The sequence below is a fragment of the Lactuca sativa genome, chromosome 3, assembly GCF_002870075.4.
Source record: "Lactuca sativa cultivar Salinas chromosome 3, Lsat_Salinas_v11, whole genome shotgun sequence".
Lineage (NCBI taxonomy): Eukaryota > Viridiplantae > Streptophyta > Magnoliopsida > Asterales > Asteraceae > Lactuca > Lactuca sativa.
Window position 1 is genome coordinate 127,030,580 of NC_056625.2, and position 13,137 is coordinate 127,043,716.

The 13,137-nt window shown below is 28.0% G+C and overlaps 1 protein-coding gene across 2 annotated transcripts; it reads left to right on the forward strand.

Annotated features, from left to right (window-relative positions):
- Positions 1 to 403: 403 nt before the first annotated feature.
- LOC111896245 (auxin-responsive protein IAA9) lies at positions 404 to 3,864 on the forward strand. 2 transcript variants are annotated; one of them, XM_023892254.3, is made up of 6 exons: positions 404 to 693; positions 1,372 to 1,902; positions 1,981 to 2,207; positions 2,297 to 2,438; positions 2,517 to 2,578; positions 3,466 to 3,864. In XM_023892254.3, exons 2-6 carry the CDS (start codon positions 1,409 to 1,411, stop codon positions 3,501 to 3,503), a joined length of 963 nt encoding a protein of 320 aa, XP_023748022.1. In that variant the 5' UTR covers positions 404 to 693; positions 1,372 to 1,408; the 3' UTR covers positions 3,504 to 3,864. The 2 variants fall into 2 exon arrangements, with proteins under 2 accessions (XP_023748022.1, XP_023748023.1); XM_023892255.3 differs by having other exon boundaries at positions 1,375 to 1,902.
- Positions 3,865 to 13,137: the final 9,273 nt, after the last annotated feature.

Consider the following 13,137-nt stretch of genomic DNA (forward strand, 5'->3'; position numbering starts at 1 on the left):
AAATATCTACGTAAAACGATAATTTAATAGTGACTTAACAGACTACATTAAACGATGTTAAATTTATTTACTAAATCTACGATAAAACTATGAAATAAATATTATTTTTACAAGTAACTACATCAGCCAAAAAAAAAAAAATACAAACTTACGAACTATTTTAAAGTTTTGACTTTTGAAAATAATCTAATGTATAGCAAAAAAAGTAAAAATTATATAATTATAATTCAAAATAACAATTTAAAAACCAATAGTCCTTTTTTTAATTATTTAAACTTTAAGTCCTTTTCTTGTACATCTTCAATATTTATATAGTCATTTTCATTAATATATCTCTATCTCTATCTCTATCTCTATCTCTATCTCTATCTCTCTATATATATTGTATATTCAATTGTGACCATGATCTAAAATTTGTCGGCTCAAAATTCAGAAATATTATTTATTTAATTGTTTAAAAAATAAGAAAAAAACTTATTACATAGATTCAAGTTTCAGGGCACACAGCTCAAGCTCAAGCTCACAAACCCTTTTGTTGCTTTCTGCTTAATGGAGGGACCTTAAAATCCTCTTTCTCTCTCTTCATCCATTCATACCTTTCTCCCCCCCTCTTCTTCATCACAATTCTCACCTTCTTCCTCTCAAGCCTACTCTCGTTGCTCATCTTCATCTTCTCCACCGACTGATTTTCAGGTATGTTGTTTCTGATCATCATTCAGCTAAACTCCAAAATCATTTTTTTTTCTTCTAAAAGTCGAGATCTGGATTACGCTTTACAGTCATTCCTCTTGCAACCTTTTCGCGATTTTTTCTAATGCTTAAAAAATCAGTTTGCATGTGCATAATGTTTGCGTTCTTTGTGTTCTGGATTTTTTTTGGCAAAAGTTTCTTCTCTACAGCTGTCTGATTGTCCTTCGGATGATTTATTAACCGGAGCATTATTGTTTCGAGCTTTAAGACGGAATTTCCGGTCATTTATTGCATATTTTAATTTTTTTTTTTTTCCTGATATAAATGCGGAAAATAGATCTACAGCTTCTTCTATGTATGTTCTGGATTTCATCGGAAGAAAAAAAATCGAAGATAGTTAGGTTTTTCCGTTTACTTTTTAGCCTAGTTTGAAGATTGATGACAACAATCCGTAACACATTCATAATCAGTGTTAATTTCTTACTCATTCGTTGATTTTAGTCGATCGATACTCGATAATTTTAATTCCCGAATTTATGAAAATCTGCTTCATTTATTACTTATATCTCTCATGAATTTCGCTTTATGCTCCACCTCCATAAAAATCCCCAAATGAATACTGTCAATTTTTTTTTTCCTTTATCTAAATTGATCGACTTTATGATTCCATACTTATTACAGCAGGTTTGACTAACAAATCAAGAACTTTGGGCACCCGATGTCTCCACAACTCTTAGGTGTTCAAGAACACATACAAGGGAACACCTCCTTCCCCACTTCCACATGCTCCATGGAATCAAATTACCAGAAAATCCCTGGATTAACTGAAAGAAATTACCTCGGATTCTCTGATTGTTCCTCTGTCGACAGCTCAAACGTCTCCACCATATCAGAAGTCAACAAAAACAGTCTCAACCTTAAAGCAACCGAATTAAGACTAGGCCTTCCAGGATCCCAATCACCAGAAAGAGATCAAGAAAACAGCTTAACAAGCTCTGAAAAACTCGATGAAAAACCCTTGTTTCCATTACTCCCTTCTTCTTCTTCTTCACAAAAGATTATCTCATCTGGACACAAAAGGGTATTCACTGATACCATGGATAGTTCTTCTGAAACAAAAGGAGTCATATCATCAAATTCTGAGCTTCCATCAATTAAATGTTCAACTCCTATTAGCAAAGTAAACAACAACTCCAATCCTCCTTCTTCCAAGTAAGTAAATTTCTTCATTCAATGATTCAATGATTCAATCTCTGTTTTTTTTTCACAAATTTGGATTAAATTTTACAGAGCTCAAGTGGTGGGGTGGCCTCCAGTTAGATCATTTCGCAAGAACATGTTAGCTGTAAATTCAAAGAACAATGATGAAGTAGATGGAAAGCCTGGACTTAGTGCTTTATTTGTAAAAGTTAGTATGGATGGAGCTCCTTATTTAAGGAAAGTTGATCTCAGAGGCTACTCTACTTATCAAGAACTTTCTTCAGCTCTTGAGAAGATGTTTAGTTGTTTCACCATTGGTTAGTTAAAGTTTTCTATTCTTTTAAACAAAAGTTCATAATCTTTTTTGCATTTTTATATCTCAAATGAAAAAAATCTTTCATTGAAGGTCAATGTGGATCACAAGGAGGTCCATTAAGGGGGAGTCTAAGTGAGAGCAAGTTGAGGGATCTTTTACATGGATCAGAGTATGTTGTTACATATGAAGATAAAGATGGTGATTGGATGCTTGTGGGAGATGTTCCATGGGAGTAAGTACTAAGTAGCAATGGTTATTCTAGTTTGATGAGTTTGACTTTTATTGACTTTTGATTCTATTGTTGTTGTAGTATGTTTATTGGTTCATGCAAGAGGTTGAAGATCATGAAAGGCTCGGATGCTATTGGTTTAGGTATACTTAATCTTTTAAGACTATGTTTGGCTGACTAACTGAAAAGCTAGCTGATAGTTGAAAGACTATCTAAAAAGCTAAGCTAGCTAGCTGACAAAAAACGACGTTTGGTAAAAACTAGTTGATAAGCTGGCTGAAAGATATAAAATGATATAAAAGGACATTAGAAGAATATGTTTTTTATAATTAATTAAGGGTATATTCGAGAAATTTTCAAAAAGCTCCTGAAAAGTTACTCAAAGTAGCTTTTCAAAAAACTAATTTATCAGCTATTTTTGGGCTTGCCAAACATGACAATTTAGGCTATGTTTGACTTACTAACTGATAGCTGGAAAACTAGTTAAAAAAAAATGAAATGCTAGTTGATAAAAAATGTCATTTGGTAAAAACTAGCCGAAAGATATAAAATGATATAAATTGGCATTTAAAAGAATGTGTTTCTATAATTAATTAAGGGATATATTTGAATTTTTTTAAAAAGCTCCTAAAAAGCTACTCAAAGTAGCTTTTTAAAAAAGACTAGTTTATCAGCTACTTTTTGGTTTGCCAAACATAACAACTTAAAAAAGCTCGAAAAACAAGCTAGCTTATCGCACGCCAAACATAACTGATAGCTGAAAAACTAGCAGACAAAAAACGACGTTTGGTAAAACTAGTTGAGAAGATATAAAATGACAAAAGGACGTTTTGAAAAATATATTTTTTATAATTAATCATGGATATATTCGAGAAATTTTCAAAAAGCTTCTGAAAAGCTACTCAGAGTGGCTTGTCAAACATGACAATTTAAAAAAGCTCGAAAAATAAGCTAGTTTATCAGCTAACTGTGTCGTGCCAAACACAGCCTTTAATATAACCCCATAACCATTTTTTTAATGAATCCACAGCTCCTAGGGCAAGTGTAAAATCGAACAATAGAAACTAGCAAAATAACTGCAAATGGTTGGAAGACTGAAGATTAGGTTTTGGTTCGGGTGGGTAGAGGAAACGGGTCGGGTCGGATCGGGTCGGACTGCAGTTATGTGTTAGGTTCTCTTATTTTCCGGTTGCAGTTCCCACATGACTCTTCCATGGAGATAAGTCTCTTTACTTCCTTATTACCATTAAAATGCCATGCTTTGCTTAGCTTTTAATATATTTTGATTGTAGGAATGTTTGGTGTTTCATGTAGTAGTTGTATTTTGTGTGTGATTTCAAAACATTAAATGTTCATTGTTGTTCCTCAAACTACATGTATGTAGTTGTACTTGATTGTGTCTAATGATATTGTTATGTGGATTGTGCTATGATTTTGAATTACCTTTGTACCTTAGTATTCTTCGTATACCTTTCAACTCATTTTCGATGTAGAGTTCGTTACAAATAAAGTTGAAAAATCAAAATAGCATTTGCAAAAAATTGTTTAATATTTAAAATCTACATCCCAAAAATATACTATAATTGAATTTTAAATTTAATTTATGATACCTTAACCACGAACTTGTAAAATCATATTTTTCATTTCTTCTCGATGAAAACAATCGTTTAAAATTTGATAACAAAATGCTTTGGCCTTTCTTGTTTCAATGTCGCACATTTTGAATGTTTGATCTACTTTTTGAGCTTAAATTACTTGAACAACAATCAATGATCTCTTTTTTAATCATGGTACATGTTAATAGGCAATTAACCCGAAACAATTTCAACTTGACATTTGAAACATCTTTCATTTTGTGCTTTTAGCCATTTTATAAGTTATATGATATTTCCTTTATTAAAAGATTCTTTGTTTTCTCAATACCTATGAAATGCTAATCCTTATCGTAATAGATCGCATAAACAAGAATTTGAAGCTTTCAATTATATTTTGTCATTGTATGCTTTGGCAAAAACATGTATTGTTTTATTTTTACAATCTCTTCATTTCATATATTTCTCATAAGCCACATTATGAGCTCTTTTAAGTCGCAACTTCACAAGCATGTTTTGTAAGCTATTTCGTTTCTTCTATGAACGAAATCCTCTATTAACAAATGCATCTTCTTATAGATTAACTTTAACTTCACATTTGAACAAGTAAAAAATAAATAAAAAGTCGCACCATTCTCAATACTGACCCAATACCATTTTTTTAAGCCAAAACATACTAAGTGGGGTAAATTACACGAATGATCCCTATGGTTTAGGGTAACTTATGCGTTTGATCCCTATGTTATTTTCCTACTCGGAAGGTCTCTATTGTTTGTTTTTGTTACACGCTTGGTCCTGTCTTACATAAAAAGTATATTTTTCCTTGATTTTTTAATTTATTTAAATAAACCTACCCTCAACCCCACCTCCTCATCTTATCTTATCTACCTTATATTTTTCCCCTATTTAAATAATTGTCTTTTTACGTAAGATAAGGACCAAACGCATAACAAAAACAAACAATAGGAAGCAAGCGTGTAACAATAACAAACAATAGGGACCTTCCGAATTAAAAAGATAAGTTAGGGACCAAACGTGTAAATTATCCTAAACCATAGGGACCATTCGTATAATTTACTCTACTAAGGGAGTGTGTGAAATGTTCATTGACTTATTGAAGTTTGACACAAATAATATAGTGTTTTAAGTGTTGGTGTATCAAGATTTCATAAACACTTATCAACTTAATAAGAAATTTTTTAAGTTATTTCTTCCTTACTTATTAACTTATTTACAGAGTTCTCAATAAGTTACTTCCATATTACACGAATATACGTATAAACACAATTTGCTAAACACTAAAAAGATATCTTATCAACTTATTATGTTTTGATATCAGATAAGTTAATCAAAATATTTTTTAGACTCCGTTTTAATATTTGATAAGTTAATAAACATTACTAAAAACATAAGGTTTTAAACAATCTCAAACACCCCTAAAGTGACATTGGTCTCCAATACCTATCGTAGGACATGAATGACTTTTTGATTGATAAGGCCTAAGAATTTATGCTTGCTTAACATAATTTCGTCGATTTAAAAGATAATCCATAATTATTGTTCTTTCATGGGATCATGAAGAAGAAGTTGAACATTATAAACCAATCCATAATTATTGTTCTTTCATGGGATCATGAAGAAGAAGTTGAACATTATAAACCAATCCATAATTATTGTTCTTTCATGGGATCATGAAGAAGAAGTTGAACATCATAAACCAATTCATCATCTTCTAATAGTACATTATTAGCATCCGAACTACCAAAATTTGTATCACAGTAAAGAACATGAAGTTTCTTGAAATTTCATTTTATTTAAGGGTTAGTATATAAAAAACTTTATATTGAGTTTTATTTTATTATTTTTTTAAAATTCAAGTTTATTTTTTCATGAAAAAGATCTTACGTTTTTTAATTTCATCGAAAAAAACTTCAATTTTTATTTTATACGAAAAAAAATCCTCAACCTTTTATTTTTTTTTTCAAGAAAACCCTCGCGTTACACAATTTCTTTTTGGAAAACAAACCGCTAACCTTGCTAAATAAATAAAAAATTAAAAAATCAATATCTTTTTCAGGAAAAATAAAATAAAGTTGTGGTTTAATCTAAAAAACACGATATATAAGGGTTTTTTTTAATTTTTATTTTTATTTTTTATAATGATATCAACAATTTATTAACATAAGTTGTCGAATAACTAGATGAGTGTGAGATTAAGGGTGCGTTTGGTTGTGAAAATTTTTCCAGTTTTATAGGAAATTTTTTCAAGAAAAACGGAAATTTTGAAAACGTGTTTGTTTCGTTCAGTTTTCCAAAATTTTCCAAGAAAATGAAAATTTTCAGTTTTCCAAATTGTATGTAAATTAGAAAAGTGATTTTTACAATTTTCCAAAGTTTTCCAAATTTTTAAGATGGAAAATGAAAACTCCCCCGGTTTCAACCAAACGCGTTTTCTAAAATTTTCATTGAAATTTGAAAACGAAAACTCAACTCTATTTTCTAAAAACATTTTCTTAGAAAATGAAAACAGTTTTCCACAACCAAACGCACCCTAACCGTTTAAAAAGAATACATTATTTTCCCTTGTATTTTTTTTATGTAGTTACTCATTATTTCAAACAATGCCTACAGTATAAACTTATGTAATCAATATTAAATAACCACTTGGCAATAACATAACAATCAAAAGGTCTAAACAATCAAACTCAAACTTGATGATTATAATTCTCTAAAGGTCTAAACAGTAAACTAGTTATTAAAAACAAAAGGAAAAACACACGTTAATATATTATGGCTATGTTCAACAATTGAATAAGACCACAAATCGACGATCAATATTCACGAATTGACATTGATTTCAATGTGGAACTGGACAAAAAGAAGCAGCGACACTCGGTAGGAAAGAAATAAACAGGCGTTAATTATTGGGATATGGGCCTTACGTGACCATGTGGGCTTCGAATGACCCATACCCATGGGCTCTTGATAAAAAAGGAAAGCATGTTACATGTAATGTGGTCTTTAAGATGTCATTATAGCACAATTAATTTTTAATGGTAAGTAAAGTTTTTTTTAGTGCATTTTAAATTATAAACTTTCATCTGTACTCGAGGACTGTAAGGCCTCGTTTGATTTTCTACAAAAGTACTTTTTGAACACTTTTCCCTTCTGACGGGTAGACGTTTCTCAAGTGCACGTCTTCTTCCGCAAACATGGAAAAAGACAAAAGACATTTAACCACTTCAAAAACAAACAACACCTAAGTCTAAGGTCGGTGAAGATACCGGTGAGTTGGTTCCTCTCTATCTTCAAAGACCCATCTGCTAACTTTTTTTTTTTTTTTTTTTTTTTCATTCGGTTCTTCCAAGTGAGCAAAATCACAAAAACTTTATAGTGAGTTTCAAATAACACACTCCATACATCATAGTTAAGTTGATGCAAATCAAGGATAAATGAAATCGGTGCCTTGATGTTTGTTATACCATACGGTTTTTCAGAGACAACAATTTTGTTCAGTTGTCCCTCACCCATTGATGATCATGCAGGGCCGGTCAAGACGGTGGGCAACCCGGACGACCGCTCAGGGCCCACGACTCCAGGGGCCCAAAATTTATGGGTTATATAGTGTATATATATAAACCAATTATTACTAAAATGATTTTTAAGGCTTAAAGTTGGTTCAAACTCAAACCAGCCCAAAACATAAACAATTTGACTTGTTTGTTATTGCTAATTGACCGTGTTTATAGTGAAGAATAATAGATATTTTTTGTTAATTTTTATTATATTTGTCTTTAAGGGGCCCTTTTTTGTCTTTTTGCCCTGAACCCTATATACGTTTGGACCGGCCTTGTGATCATGAAACATAAAACAATATAAGAAGAGAAAATGAGAAGGAATTGACACAGGATGAGAGAAAACGCACTAGGTATGCTTTGATAATGTAACAATATAATTTCTGAATGATTTTACTTCTCATTCCAATGATATAGATATATACAAAGACACATATAGGACTGGATACAAAACAAGGATAATTACAAATAATATATAACACTAACAATCACATCAATGATCGAGTTCTAATAACATTGATTGAGAGGGTGAATCGAGGGTTTGCTCATTTGAGCCATACACATACAATGTGTTTGTAGAAATACCCCACTAAAGTTAAATCTATGAAATGAGAAAGATTGAAACTACCACTCAAGATGTATCTACTTGGAAAAAGGAAGAACTATAACAAGTACAGAATAAACCAATACTAGACATGGGTTAAGCCATAGTCAAATTCATAATGTTTTCCTGCTGGATTTGCTTGCTTGTTACAATAGTTTGTGGTTGTCTATATCGTTGTTATGTTCATCACTCGATGTGGTTTAGTTACATAAAATCTTCTTTGGATTATTTGGATCCTTTGGGTAATAGTGTCATCTATTGTAGTTGGGTTATTCATGAGCATAACATTCTTGTTTTTCAGGTGTATGATTTGAAAAAAAAAAAAGGAAGGAAATGACTATCCTCTTCTTCATATGTACCATTTAAGGGATGTGAATGGATAGTCAGGAGGTTTAGAATTATATATATATATATATATATATATATATATATATATATATATATATATATATATATATATATATATATATATATATATATATATATATATATATATATATATATATTATTCACATATGCATAATTTTCTTTAGCTAATATGATGAATAAATAAGAAACAATTTTCTTTTGACTTGTAAATAATGTTTTTAACACACATGCACGTAGAAGAATAAAATAAGCTTGTTTTACTTTCTAATAATACTAACATATGAAATTGATTAGGATAAAATTCATAATCATTATCTAAATAAAACAAAAAAAAAAATCTTGAAAAATCCAAAAAGTAGAAAATATCCTTTTGAGCCCTTTAATAGTCTGAATAACAGCAAAACATCTTCCGTCATGTTAAATCTATGAGTTTTGTAAATCACCAATGCACCGTGAAAATTTTATTGAAATTCGAGACTAAATCATTACGATATATTTTGGTGGTGATGTTACTAAGTTTTCATTCCTACTAGTTGTGAAACTCATGTAATACATGAGTTAATTTAACAAAAAAAACTAAATATAAATGTCAAAATATTTAAAAACTTTGAATTTATAAAAAAATAAGAAAAATAATGAATTATTACAATGAAAAAAATTAATTTTTAAATTTAAATAAATAAAAGAAACTAATGAGCTTGAGAATTTTGACATTAAAATGTATTAGCGCGTTAAAACCCTGAAAATAAAACCCTAAGGGGGAATCCGCATGCTTAAGTAGGGTCAGACAGAATCGTTGTTGTCTGATGGGAACTTCCCCCGAAATTCAATTTATAAGGCATTTGAAAGCCCATGTATCAGAGTCTCATTAATGAAATTGATATCCATTTATTACTACATTTATTGCAACTATTACATTAAAAATATTATATGAAATTTAATAAAATAAAAAAATTCATAAAATGACATGTAGAAAAAAAATTTAAAATAACCACAAAATGACATTTATCAAATTGAATGAGAATGCGACAAGTGACAAAAAACCATCATTTATTAAAGAGGAATGGTGTTGACATCTACACGAATTTTTAATTGTATTCAAATGTGAGTAAATAGGTAATACATGTATTAAATTGTGAATAATTTTTTTAAATATTAAATTCTAACAAAAATAGTTGTCTTATTTTGATTGTAAATGCAACAATATATATATATATATATATATATATATATATATATATATATATATATATATATATATATATATATATATATATGGTGAGGTTCAATAGAGAACCATAATTAACCAAAGAATCAATCCTTTTTTCAACTTTTAGAGCTTATTTTATTTATAAAAAAAAAACTAAAAATATAGAAATTCATAACTTTTTATTCTTTTCCCAATGATATTCGATTTTTTTAGTCAAATTCACAATGTGAGTTTTTGAAAATTCACAATATGAATCCGGATTCACACGGTGAATCCGAAAAATATTTTTCACATTCACAATGTTAATATATGAATTTAGATATTTTTAGATTTTTTTTTTCGATAAAGAATAATCTTTTGAAATTGAAAAAATATTTGGTTCTTTGAAGAACCAATAATTATGGTTCCATATTGAACTTTCTATATATATATATATATATATATATATATATATATATATATATATATATATATATATATATATATATATATATATATATATATATATATATATATATATATAGGGGAGGGTTCAATTGAGAAAAAAAAAAAGGTTGAGAATGGGGGAATCATTCTCAGCCAATCATTTATTTTTGCCGCAAAAGCCTTCAATGTACCGGCGAAAATGAAAAACGAATGCACATGTGTTTTCCAACATAACATATTTCCTTAAACTATGCTAATCATTACCTTAATATATACAAAAACATAGTTTTTTTTTTCATATTTTTTTTTAATTTTTATAAACTATTTTTATCAAAAAATGATTTTAAATATACCAAAATTCATGATTTTTTATTCTCTACAAATAGACATCCATATTGATATAGTTTTAAGATAAAATATATATATATATATTTTTATATTTTCAGTTATCGTTATTCATAAATGAATAACAATGCATCAGGTTTTATTACAGTAAATTCATTATTCATTTATGAATAAAAAATATGATTTTTTTTTACAATTTAAGTATCATTCATATATGAATATAGCATATAATAAACATAGTATATTCATATTTTAATATTAGACGATGGATTCACTTGTGAATATTAACATAGTATATTCAATATTAGATGGTATATTCACTTATGAGTATTAAATGATATTTCATATGTGAATATTACATAGTATTACATGGTATATCACATGTGAATATTACAAAGTATATATTCACTTGTGAATATTAGATGATATATTCACTTATGAATATTACACAGTATATTCACATATGAATATTACAATGTATATTCACTTATGAATATTGAAGGTATTTTGACAAATATATATAATTTTTATATGTTATTCACATATGAATAACATACAGACTTGCATATTTGTTTTGTGTTTTTAATAATCATATACTGATTCAGGTGAGAAAACATATTCATATGTGAATATAACGTGCTAATTTAGTTTATGCATTTTATCAAACAGTTGGAGTGCAAACAAGTAAACTATTTTAAAAATGTTAAAAACATCAAGTTATCAATTCCAAATCATCATATACTTCCGATTTCGACTTCAGATGCGACATCCTATCTCTGATCGATTTCTCAATTAGATTTTGATTTCCGAAAATCCGATTGGGAACCTGTGATTACCGATTCTAAGTCCCTCAGTGTCGACTGTGACTGCCAGTCCAGAACTCCGATTCCAATTTCATGAACAGCGAAGAAATTCCGGTTTAGTTGAACAAATCTAGATGATTATTGAAGGTTTGAGGAAAAATTTTGATGATTAACGAACAGTTATCGAATTCTCTATAGTTACGTATTTGAGATTGAAGATTATTATGATATTTACAAGTTTGTCACCGTGTCTTTTATGCTTAGATTAAATAAGTGACTGAGAATGATTCCCCCATTCTCAACCTTTTTTGTTTTCTCAATTGAACCCACCTTTACATATATATATATATATATATATATATATATATATATATATATATATATATATATATATATATATATATATATATATATAAAGGGAATTATTTTTTTTTGATAAAGAATAATCTCTTGAAATTGAAAAAAATATTTGGTTCTTTAAAGAACCAATAATTATGGTTCCATATTGAACTTATATATATATATATATATATATATATATATATATATATATATATATATATATATATATATATATATATATATATATATATATATATATATATATATATATATATGGAAGAGTTATTTGGAAAACAAAAAAACCCCAAAAATCATAAAAATGCATAAAAAATACCTAGACATTACAAAACTTTTTTTTTGAATTTTTTTATCAAAAAATCGCAGCTTTTTTGACAATTTCGCTGAAAAATAAAAATAAAAAATCAATTTATTTTTTATTTTTTTTTTGTAAAAAAAAAATTCAAAATTTTTTTCAGCGATTTTATGTTAAAAGCTGTGATTTTTTGATAAAAAAAAATTCAAAAAAAAGTTTTGTGATCTCTAATTATTTTTTTATGCACTTTTATGATTTTTTTTTTTTTTTCATAGAACCTAAACCTATATATATATATATATATATATATATATATATATATATATATATATATATATATATATATATATATATATATATATATATATATATATAGCGTCGTCCGTTCCTTTCTCCTCTATCACCATCCATACCACCCCAAACGCCACCGCCACTATCATCACTTCTGACAACATCCGACCCCACTAATGTCATCTCTGTCACGCATATCACCGACACATCTGCCATCACCATCACTATCGCCACTTCTCTAATTTTTTTTTAATCTCAAATTAACCATCCCTATATATATAAAAAACTTTTTTTTGTTAAATTATTCATATGCGAAAGAAATACTATTTGTTTGCATAACTAATTATTTATACATAGTAATTATGTAAATTCAACTTTATATTAAGATAAATATACATGTATTGGTTAATGAATTGTTTCACCATTTCCATGTCGATTAACTTGATAAAATACATTATATAGAAATTATATGACCTTTACATGTAAAAATAAGATTTTTTAATTAATGCGTCTTTTCTTATAAGCTAACTAATTATTTAATAGTTCAACTTTTTTCTTTATTATGTTAGCTATCGGGAATATCAACCAACCATTAATTACAATCTTATTAATACCGTCATCTTTAATATGTGAATACATATAAAAAATGCTGCAGTCATTCTTATTGATTAAGTCACAAACCCATATATATATATATATATATATATATATATATATATATATATATATATATATATATATATATATATATATATATATATATATATATATATATATAAAAGAAAGGTTATTCCGCTACGCGGGGGTTAGAAGTTTTCAATATTGTTTCCGA